General features: G+C 35.1%; 1 protein-coding gene across 1 annotated transcript in view; it reads left to right on the forward strand.

Moving 5' to 3' along the window:
* The window catches only part of ap2b1 (adaptor related protein complex 2 subunit beta 1), an 81,575-nt gene that overhangs the window by 62,617 nt on the left and 6,535 nt on the right, over positions 1-12,423 (forward strand). The window contains exon 21 of the mRNA XM_056458634.1: positions 8,692-8,846. Coding sequence (XP_056314609.1) covers positions 8,692-8,846 — 155 coding nt within the window. The remainder of the gene's footprint in view (positions 1-8,691; positions 8,847-12,423) is intronic.

Genomic DNA, 12,423 nt, shown 5'->3' on the forward strand with positions numbered 1-12,423 from the left:
TAGCGATGTGAATGTAATGGAGCACACAAAAGCGAGAGCGAGATATAACCCAACGCATTTTAAACACCGTGTCCATTGTTGATATTTGTAAATGACTCAATGTTTTCCCATGGAATTGAATTAGTGGAAGGCGTTTCTCGAGTTGTTAAGACCGGCTGATTTGTTCTTCATCAGAAGTCCAGGAGGAAGAGATGCGTTCATAAAGTCTGTGAATCAACAAGATTTCTAATGATGAATAATTTCAGCGCTTAATTCAGCAGAAAATCAGCATTGTTAATTAGTTTGCTGCATTAATGTTTTACAAGACGGTGTCTGCCTCTCCATGAATGTTTCACAAATCAAGAAGAATATTTCATGCCACAGGTTGACGTCTGTGGATATGAGTTACTTCTAGCATTATATATAACTGGATGCATTTGTATGTGTATAGGCCAGGGGCGTTGCTAGACATAAAGCTCTACTGGGGCACAGCACCCCCTCCAAAATAAATAAATAAATAAATATACATATATATAGTATAATTATAAATAAATAAATAGCAGTACTATTGTAGTTATCCAATTATTATTTTAAATACATAACAGAAATGAATCCTAAATGTAACTGGAAAACAATCTAAAGACACAACTGGAGTGATGCTGAGAAAATTTAAGAAATCTTTTGCATGAATATTAATTTTATAAGGATGAAATTCTATAGAAAATTCAATAGAATACAAAAAAAGATGCTTTATAGAATTATCTGTTGTGTGTTGTCTTAGACCCCACTCAAGGCCGAGAATTACGTTTATTAAGTCTAACCTCCCTGACTTCATCCCTCCTTTCTGCTTCATACCAAAAGAAAAACTATCAGGAGCCATGCAGTATAAATAAGATCACCATCATATTATGTAAACTTTGTTTTGTCGACTTGCAAAACTCACTGCGTGCCTGTTTTACAATGTATGAGCGGCGCGACTATTTTTTCGGCGTGCATGTTCACAACCAGACCGGGAGCAGAGCAGCGCGTCAACGGCAAGCAGAAGCGGCGTTTGTGATGCGCGCGGCGGTGCGGGTATGTTTTTTTTTTTCTGCGCACATGCTTAGTTTGTTCTTGAACTGCATTGCTTTCATCTTCGTTGGTTTGGTTGCACATAGAGAATAACGTCTTTATACTGGGATTACCACTCTTAATAAATACACTTGCATATAAAGTAAATTGTATCTCAAAGCATTTACTGGGGCACTGGCAATTTATACTGGGGCACGTGCCCCAGTAAATGGGGTCTAGCGACGCCCCTGGTATAGGCCTATACTATTTCCCCAAAAATTTTAACATCAGCATAGTTTATATTACTGCAGCGCTGTATGTTTTTTAAGATTTCATTCGACTAGTAAAACAGAGAAAACAGCAGTGTTCTGAAAACATACAGTAGTCAGCATTTGAAGGTCTTTCTAAGTTCTCCTAAATCTACTGAACAACATGCTTTATTGTTTTAGAACACTTTTGAAAAACATTTTGATCCACTTCAAATGTTAACTACTGTATTACAATCTCTGTGTATCAGTCCTCCAGTCTTCAGTGTGTCACATGATCCTTCAGATTTAGGGAGACCTGTTATAACAATTTTAAAGTCTGTGATATTTTTCCCAGATTTCTGTTTAACGGAGAGTGGTCAACACATTTCTAAACATAATAGTTTTAATAACTCATCTCTAATAACTGATATATCTTTGCCATGATTACAGTAAATAATATTTGACTAGATATTTTTCAAGACACTTCTATACAGCTGAAAGTGACATTTAAAGGCTTAACTGGGTTAATTAGGTTAACTAGGCAGGTTAGGGTAATTAGGCAAGTTATTGTATAACGATGGTTTGTTCTGTAGACTATCGGAAAAAAACAGCTTAAAGGGGCTAATAATTTTGACCTTAAAATGGTTTTAAAAAAATTTAAAACTGCTTTTATTCTAGCCGAAATAAAACAAATAAGACTTTTTCCAGAAGAAAAAATATTATTGGATATACTGTGAAAATTTCCTTACTCTATCAATATCACACGAGTTGTAGTGCAAAATGGCTGTATATCGGTACTTGTGGGAGGCATGCTTAGTGTCCCATCAGTGATGATATACAGCCACATCGCACTACTACGAGTGTAATATTGCATTAATACAACAGTTTGATGGCATAATCGTGTATATAAACAAGGAGAGTCTAAAAAACCTTTTGTATGAGGAACTACTTTCTTCTGCCACTCTTTCACATCTGCAGCAGTTTTAGGGGAGACCTGTTATAAAAAATGTAAAGTCTGTGATATTTTTTCCTAATTTCTGTTTAACGGAGAGAGGTCAACACATTTCTAAACATAATAGTTTTAATAACTAATTTCTAATAACGGATTTATTTTATCTTTGTCATGATGACAGTAATAAATAAAATTTTATTAGACATTATTCAAGACACTTCTATACAGCTTAAATTAGATTCTCTCTCTCTCTCTCTCTCTCTCTCTCTCTCTCTCTCTATATATATATATATATATATATATATATATATATATATATATATATATATATACCATTAATTCTTATTAATAAAGATAATTATTTATTAAACAAATTTAAAAAGATTAATTGCGCCAAAATCATTTGTTTTGACGTGTGTGTTTGTGTTACACATTTATGTATTTAACTATTTATTACATGGTTATTTAAATATATAATTTAATATATATAATTTGTATAATTTTATAACTAAATATAAATATTTTATCAGATTTATACACGCATATGTGTATTTATATATGCATTATAAATATACACAATACACACACATACATTGTCAGAACAAACTTTTATTTTTGATGAGATTAATCACAATTAATCTTTGCCCAGCACTATTCAATATGTTCAAATAAGTTATAAAACATATATTCAGTATATAAATATTTAAAAAGTGAATTTCTTTTTTAGATTTAAATGTATTAATACATTTAAAATATTTTTTAAAAGTTAGAACAGATGACACATCTTCAGTGATCTGACAAACATCTTCTAAATGAATAAATGTACATGTATTATTATTATAAACTTCAAGTAATTTATAAAATAATACAAATTGTTATAAATATACTACAAACTGCTCGCAAAAACAGCTTATGCGACAAGAAAGCAACTTACATTTGTAACCCACAGAATCCCTAGATCATTAGATTAGATGTGCATTTGCGGACTCTTCCGAGCAGCCACCTAACAACCACCTAGCATACCCTTGTGCTAACAATCATTGAATACACTGAAGCAACCACATAGCAATGCTTTCGCGGTATGTTTTGCACTTTCTTCTGTGTGAATATAGTGTGTAAAGCAGCTCTGCTTATTGTGAACGCAGGATTGACAGCAGTAGTGTGAACTGGAGTGAGTCACGCACACGCATGCACGCTCCACATGTTGATAACACCAGCTGTCATCACCTGATTCTGTGGCTTATATAACCGCAGGCTGACTGTCACTGTCCTCGGACCTGCATCTTCGTTGTCCGTCACTCTTATGACTTTTTATTTCCCCGATCCATCTTTCTCCCCTTCTAACCGCTTTATTGCATTTTATTGTGGCCCTTTAGTTTGCTCTTACATTGTTTGTGTCTGTCTTTGTCTTTCGGCGCATGTCTGTCTCTGTTGCCAGGGGTTTCATCATTCCCTCAATCTCTCCTTTCACGCTGTCCAGAGCTCCCACAGTGCAATGATATGATTCAGGAGTGTCTGATTCCAGAACAGAACCACTCCGGATCAGCAGTTTAGTACAGTACTTTGTTAACATTTATGTTATTTTGTTTGTATTTATCTATTTTTGTTTATTTCTTTTATTTGATTGTTGGTACCATTCGTTCAACTCATTAAGTAGGTGTGACCGATATTGGGAGAAAAATATATATATTTAATTTTATTTAGCTTTAATTTCCAAACGTTTCTGAAAATACAAGTCTCACAATGTGTAACAACTACATAGGTAGGCATAAACCGGTCAAATCCTCAAATAGCCCTAATTCCCACCCATCCGCTAGGAGGAGATGAAAACTAAGTAGTGAAATAAATAAATAAATATGCCTGATAGCACAACGGAACAAAACAAAGAAACCAAAGGCAAAGACAATTTATTACAAATAAAATAAATGAAAAAGTATATTTAAAATAGTCATATAGATTTTTCCTGATATATCTGTACTCCAGTGGGAGACTTCTTTTATTATCATGATAGTGGTACAATGGATCACAAATTGGTTTGGATCACATTATTTTTGAGTCACAAATCGAACCATTTTTGGATCAGCAAAAAAAGGAAAGAAGACATAAGTAATTTGCTTTTCGGTTATTAAAGAGCCCCTATTATACATTAAAAATGGTCATATTTTGGTTTTGGGGGTGTCCAACAACAGTCTGATATGCATGCAAGGTCAAAAAACACTTTCATTGTCTGATAATACGCATTTATTTTTTACCTAATTATCCCAACGCCTCCCAAATGATTCGTTTAGCAATTCATTCACTCCCAAACCCCTCTTTATTGCGAAGCTAATCTGCACTGATTGAACCGATGACAGTTTGTTGCGATTTGGTCGACAGCGTTCAGCGCGAGACAGAAAGAAATGCCCTCCACGGCTTATCAACAATATTGAATTGAGGTAGTCAGAGTGTATATGTGAGCAAACCTGCCAACACTCCTGTTTTTCCCGGGAGTCTTTCGTATTTCAGACCCATCACCCACCATCCTCCCGTTTTGTTATTTCTCTCGGAAAACTCCCGTAATTTCAACCACCCACCCCCAGCCACCAAAATGACGCGAACACAGCACAAGGCTGGGGCTATAATGCTGAGGGATGTTTTCAAAAATAAACCTCAATCACTGACTCTTCACAGTTTCATCTTAGGGAAAATAACACTTATTTTCCCTCACACTTCCAATAATATCAGCTGAGCACAAAGTTTTCGCAACATGATTCAACCGGCGTCTGCTACAGTGTTGTTCTTCTTTTTCTTCTTTGCTAGTGTGTTTGTGGGCGGGGCTGGGGGGGGGGTTTAAATTTTTCCAGGTTTGCACATGCTACAAATGGGCGGGGCTTAAGTTTCGTATCCACGTCGTACCGGCACGGCTAAAGACTCGTTATGTAGACAATTTATTTGAAACATGATGAGTCGTCTCTTTTATAGATGAATCAATAGTTTTAAACACGGTGCACTTTCAGATTTAGGCCTTATTTCACTTCACTTAGAGCTGTTTTAGACACTACATGAAAGGTCATTTTCACAAACCCATAACAGGGGCTCTTTTAAAAAATGGTACAGGAAGGAACTTTTAGTTTTAACATGAATAAGTTACACCACCTGTGATTTTAATCAAAAGATTAAAGTAAAATAAAATACATTTTTAAAATATAATATTCATACTATATATTACTATAATATTCAGCCTTTGCTATTGTAGCTGATAATGCTACATGTATAAAAATATATATATTATATAATTTTATATATAATTTTCTAGTCTCGTTTTCAATTAATGATTCAATAACAAACTCATAAAAATGTCATGTTTCATTACTAGATTAATAATTTTTTAAGAATTATTCAGTGACACATTATTAATGTTTTTGTTGTCACTGATTGACATAACCATGTAATTGCTAAAACCTTCATTTGAAGCTTTTTTTACTTTATCATAAACATCAGTGGTTAGGTATAAACACTAATGTTTATTGTTGTCAAAAAAATTGACATAAGCTTGTATTTGCTACGACCTTCATTTGGTCTTTAAATCGTTTTTTATTTTTACCATAAACATCAGTGGTTCGATATAAACACTGATGTTTATGGTTAAGATTAAAATCTCTTTTTAAAACAACTTGATGCTTTAAATCAGGGGTGTCAAATCCAAACTTGGTAAGGGCCGCACAGAGTGTTGTGAATAAAGTCAGGTGCTATACATGCACATTTAAAAAAATTTATTTATTGGAGAAAATAGAAGTGTATTAACAACTGTCTAACATCTCTTACACTTCATTAAACCACATTTATCAAAATAGCAATGTTTTATATTTAATTTTAATTCAGACCACATTTGTATCTCAGCAGCTTTTATCTCTATCAAAACATGAAATAAGGTCTCTAACCAATATAAGCAAGTACAGTAGGCTAGCATAGAACAGTAGTCTACTTTAAAAACAATTTCATTTTCAGAAAAACTGATAATAAAACAAAAAGCCAACAACTGATATACCACATTGTAACAAGCAACAGATGGCTTCTGATATTGTATTAATAAATTTATTCTTTTAGCTTTAAAAAGGCAATCTAATCATGAAATGATCCATACCAACTGTCGATGCCTACAACTGAACTAAAAAATTAAAGCAATATATTTATTAGTGGGCTATAATAGATAAATGGTAGCCTATATATAAAAATAAATGATAAGAAATTGTATTATTTCAATTATTTTGCTTCAAAGGACACTTGTAATATATTAATACATTTTTCCCACCTTGGTTGAAATTGTCAATATTCTCTGTCCACTTTGCGTTTTTTTGCCATTGTGCTGCTAGTCTTAGAAATATTTTACCTTGTTTACATTTAGCGTAATGTTATGCTACCCTCTAAATTAGAGAGCAGGGTGAAGCGCAACAGCACCACCTGCGTCTCAATATTGTAATGGTCACAGACCTTATATTTAAAGCGAGCGCAGACCACTTGAACTTCATTACCAAAACTTGTTGTCAGGCCTGATTAAATGTCTTGACGGGCCGCATTTGGCCCACGGGCCTTGTAATTGACCCTTCGCTAAGCCACACCCAAAAACCACCACCCACCAATCGTGTCTTAGCAACCGTAGCTACGCGCAAGGAAGCTTTCGAGCGAGGGAAACAGGCCATAGCGTTGTGCAAATCTGACACCGGTATCCTTAAAGTTCGGACAGTGTGGTGGAATTTTTACCCATTTCAAATCCAAAAACCCAAGGGGAGAAATGCCAGCGTGGATCAAGCTCTGTGAGGGGCGCTAAAGGAGCGGAGTTAAGTTGGTTTTGTTTTAATATTTCTGATACATTCAGTGATAGACGGCGATAACTCACACACCTCTTACCCTTAAAAGATCTAAATTGTGTTTCCTACAAAAATACAAAGCAGATTATGTTTTACAGCTGTCTTTTTCTTTTTTCCCCACTCGATATTATGAGCACTGCTCCGTTTAAGCCTTCGCCATAGTAACTTGGTCATACTAATAGCGAATAGGTCATAATGAGTTATTGATCCGGAAAATAAGAATCTGCAAATCTGTTGCTAACTTTACTAAACTTCATATTCCATCTGTTTCAAGCTACGAATATTTGAAATTACAAATTAACAGAACAAAACAGAGATGTGATCACAAACTGAGCACTTGCGATCAATATACTTTACCAGCAGCTGTTTTTCATCAACGTAATTTATAAAGAGCACACAAACATACTGACAGTAATAGGTAACTTACTGTTCATTGTCAATGATGCTAATATTTGGCACAAATCCATCAGTTTCCCCTTTCTGGCTGTTCTCTCTATGAATTAATTATGTAAAAGCTCTGTCCATGCGTGTTTCCTCGTCGGTTAGTAACGCTATTTTCATTGCACAACAATTATTCTATCAGGCTTTTTGGCTAAAATTAGAGAAATCACGGTTTAATTTGTTATTATTACATTATTTTTAAATTTCACCTCTCCTGCTGAGCGTAAGCTAAGCTGTTGAATGGTGAGCACATGAGGCGGCTAGGCTAAGCTAGCATCAATATTGATTGAATTATTCTCTAATCGGTTGCTTATTATGTCGTGAATATATCCCGCCCTGTAATGCATACTGCAGTCCTTTTTTGTCTGGCTTTCTCCGATATCTCACCTGTTAGCCAAAAAGGACTAATTATATCCCGAATGTCTGACACTGGTGCAGACACATTGAAAAAGACGTGCCAGGCAAGAAAGCTTGACAGGCGTAATGACAGTAACTAAGAAGGGCGGGGCTTAGCGAAACGGTCAATTGACACATGTGCTTTAAATGAAGGTTGTAGTAATTACATGGTTATGTCAGTAGATGGCGACAAAAATATAAAAAATATGCCTTTGTGCTATATGATTTTTTGTAAATCTGAAATTATAATACTGGATTGAAAGACTGAAGAGTTTTTCTCCATCAAACACAGATTTGAATTATCAAAGAATGAATAAACATGGAAATCTTGAACATATATAATTAATATTGTGTGGGTGTTTGAATCGAATCCCAATCTTTTAATGATTAATTGTGCAATAAAGCAGGCTAAACAAGTAGTGACAGAAAACACATTTAATAACCTAAAAAAGACATGCACTTTGGTGCCACAACAACTACTTCAGCCATTATTGTATTTTACAGGGAAGCCAAAATGCTCCATTCATGTGATCTGCTAATGTTGTTGACTATGCACCGTTCACATGAACACAACTTCTTTGTACAATTAATTACTTAAAGCAATATCAGCAGAAAAAATGACTATTTTTCTCTGCAATCATTACAAATTGAAGATGAATCTACAAGTACAAAAAAAAGTTATTAATCCACAGATCATGTGCGCTCCTAACCGGATCAACTGCGATCTGTTACACTTGTACTTGTTGGCTAACCAATCATGTGTCTTATCTCCCATCAGATACGGTCTCGGGCAAACTGCAGAGCAACAATGTCTACACCATCGCAAAGAGGAACGTGGAAGGCCAGGACATGCTGTACCAGTCGCTCAAACTCACCAATGGGATCTGGATTCTCGCCGAGCTCCGCATACAACCTGGCAATCCCAATTACACGGTAATCACTCACAGCACAAAGATTCCCCCACTTGTATATGCAAAACAAAGTCCAACATGAGGCTAGCATGCCAATCTGATGCAGAAGATCCATGTAAAACTTGTCCCTTGCCAAACAGAACGAGATTGACATCGTCCACAACATATTCAAGGACATCCTACATTCCTAGAATTGACGGAATACTTTATTAACATAAAAGCTAGTTTATATTTGGGCTATTCATTCAGGGTTTCAGCACATTATAATGTTATTCACTGCTCTGAAGATCACACTCTTAAAAACGTGTCAATTTATGACCCTGAAAGCCAGACTTTCTGCTTGGCTAATGCTTTAAATGAATTGGAAGGTCAAAAGCAGTGTGAAGCGTTTTTTTTAAATGCTTGTCACGGGACAGGTGGAGTATTGATCCCCATTTTTAGCTGGTGTATCAATTAGTTATTATGTGTCAAAGCTTTTTAATGTTCCCGAATTATCATCACAAACAGTGACATAGATGACCTTGGATGTGTGCTGTTATATAAGCAGAATCTCAGTAAGTGGCAGCACTTCACTCTCAGGGTTTGTATTCAGTCAACAAGTTTAATGAGCTAGTTTTATTCTACTTTTTTGTTTTATAGATGAGTGGCAGCCATTAGCTGTGTTTCCATGTATTTATTTTATTCTCATTTTTGAATATCGCATAAAAATGCTTAATGGAAATGCCAAGATGTGCATAAATTTTGAAAGTGCTCAAAAAAATAACATGTAGTAGTAGGATAAACTCTTTATCTGATCAAAGAAAATGCAAATAAACTACGATGGAAAAGCATTTACAGACTAAATTCCAGCATGTGCATCAAAAAAGCCATCTGGTCTGTCTGCTGGTTTGTCTATTAATGTCGTCTCATCGAGCCTATTTTTGTTATCACATCATCTGTTAAAACAAAAACACATGACTTTTTTTATTACCTTGCAGAACTTATATATAAAGATTTATAAAAACTTATCAAATTGAATTATAAAAATATTGATACAACAAGAAAACAGCTTCAAAATGTTTATTCATTTATAAAAAACACTTTAGAGAATGCAACAGCATCCTTTTTTACTTTGAAATGTGCGGAACTTTTTTTCATATGAACTAATTTCATGACAATTTAAGATAATAATGACAATTTCTGGTTTTAAAAAGGGTCAAACTTAATTGAAGACTTATTGTATTAATATTTTAAAGGATTTATGCAGTTCACCCAAACATAAAAATTATCCCATAGTTCACTCACCCTTGAGCCGTTTTTCCAGATGTTATCTTTTTGTTGGTATTCCCAGCTTTTAAAAGAAAAAATATTAAAAGTGAATGAATACTTCAGTTTAACTCCTTCCACTCAGTTCATTTATTAAATGAAAAAATGTGTAATATATATATATATATATATATATATATATATATATATATATACACCAAAAACTTCATTCAATACGGCGACCCATAATGAATAAAGGGACTAAGCCAAAAAGAAAATGAATGAATGAGTAAATCAATAGAGATCATTGGGAATCAGGCTCCCTTGTCAAAAATCCCCAGGATGCATTGCGTTGTGTTGACAAAATTCCTCCCCTTCTCTATTATCACTGGCATCTGCCGTATAAACATTTACATTATAGAGTCTCATTACATTGTATCACTTTCTATAACAGACTTTGTATACCTTTCAATGCAGGTGCATATAAATGCGGTGTCTTATTATATAATTCATATCAGCCCGTGGGCAGCATAGACTCTCAAGCATGAACAGTTCTTCACAAACCTCTTATCGCCCATCAAATCTGCTTGCTTTTTTTGAAATTAAGATGGAAAGTATGGCAACGAGTGCTCATCATCCATTCAAGGTCTACACATGCATGTTTTATGATTCATGTGGAGCCAAACAGCAGTGGTCAAACACTCTTATGCCCAGTGAGGTGCTGAACGCGGGATAAGCACCTGCACCGAACCTTTCCTTGCCAAAAAACATGACACTGGAGTTTAATGAGCTCCAGATGTAAATTTTGACACGGGTTTGATCATTTGAGCAAGCGAGGTTGACAAATTACTGCATCGCATCCGGCAGTTTTGATGCTAAGTCAACTAATACAAAGCACTGGGATAAAACTGGCTTTTTGACAAGCTAGACAGAAAATCCCTCTCCACATTTTTTTACAACTGGCTGCTTGGCGTGCAGTGTAAATGTGTGTTTGTGAAAGAGACTGTGTAAACAGAAAAACAGGCAGTGTTGGAATAAAAAATGGAAACATTGGTTAGTATTTCCAGTAGTTCTTCCAATACTTTTAAGGAGTACAAATTTGCATATATTTGAGTAACACTTTAGTTTAGGTAACAGTTCCCAATATCAACTATTGGCTTATTTCTTGCTTTTTATTAACATATTGGCTGTTTATTAGTACTTAAACAGGGCCAGAACGAATCTGTGGACATATTTTTTTGCTATTTATGCCATAAATCATATATAATACATTTTATCTATAATTGATCTCTATCTATCAATAATATAATCTGTCTATTTATCTATAATTTATAATTTTGCAAAAGAAATCTACGGATTTATGCGGAATCATTTTGAGAGTATAGTAACGTAAAGCTTAACACATGAAATTTACAAAATCACTTTATTTTTATTAAAGTATGCTCATTCATTCATTCATTCATTTTCTTTTCGGCTTGGTCCCTTTATTAACCTGAGGTCACCACAGCGGAATGATCCGCCAACTTATCCAGCATATGTTTTATGCCACGGATGCCCTTCCAGCTGCAACCCATCACTGGGACACATCCATACACACTCATTCACGCACAGACACTACGGACGTTTAGCTTACCCAATTCACCTGTACCACATGTTTTTGGACTTGTTGGGGAAACCGGAGCACCCAGAGGAAACCCTCATGAACACGGGGAGAACATGCAAACTCCACACAGAAATGCCAACTGACCAGCAGGGGCTCGAACTAGTGACATTCTTGCTGTGAGGCAGTTGTGCTACCCACTGAGCCACCATGCAGCTCTTTAAGTATTCTTTATTAAGTATATCTACTAAAAGTTTGGTTTAGTTTATTTAAAGTTTGATAGGACAGGGTATTGCAGCACAATTCCCTGAAATGCGTCAAACACACACTCGAAACAATATTTGACTAATGAAAATACTAATATTAAGCATGATAAAGTAAAACAATAATTAAAAAAACATCAAACATTATAAATTATACACTCACCGGCCACTTTATTTGGTGCACCTGCCCAACTACTCGTTAACGTAAATTTCTAATCAGCCAATCACATGGCAGCAACTCAGTGCATTTAGGCATGTGGACCTGGTCAAGACGATCTGCTGCTGTTCAAACCAAGCATCAGAATGGGGAAGAAAGGTGATTTAAGGGACTTTGAACATGGCATAGTTATTGGTGCCAGACGGGCTGGTCTGAGTATTTCAGAAACTGCTGATATCCTGGGATTTTCACGCAAAACCATCTCTAGGGTTTACAGAAAATGGTCTGAAAAAGAGTAAATATCCAGTGAGCGGCAGTTCTGTGGGTGCAAATG

Source organism: Danio aesculapii, chromosome 5 (genome assembly GCF_903798145.1).
Source record: "Danio aesculapii chromosome 5, fDanAes4.1, whole genome shotgun sequence".
Taxonomy (NCBI): Eukaryota; Metazoa; Chordata; class Actinopteri; order Cypriniformes; family Danionidae; genus Danio; species Danio aesculapii.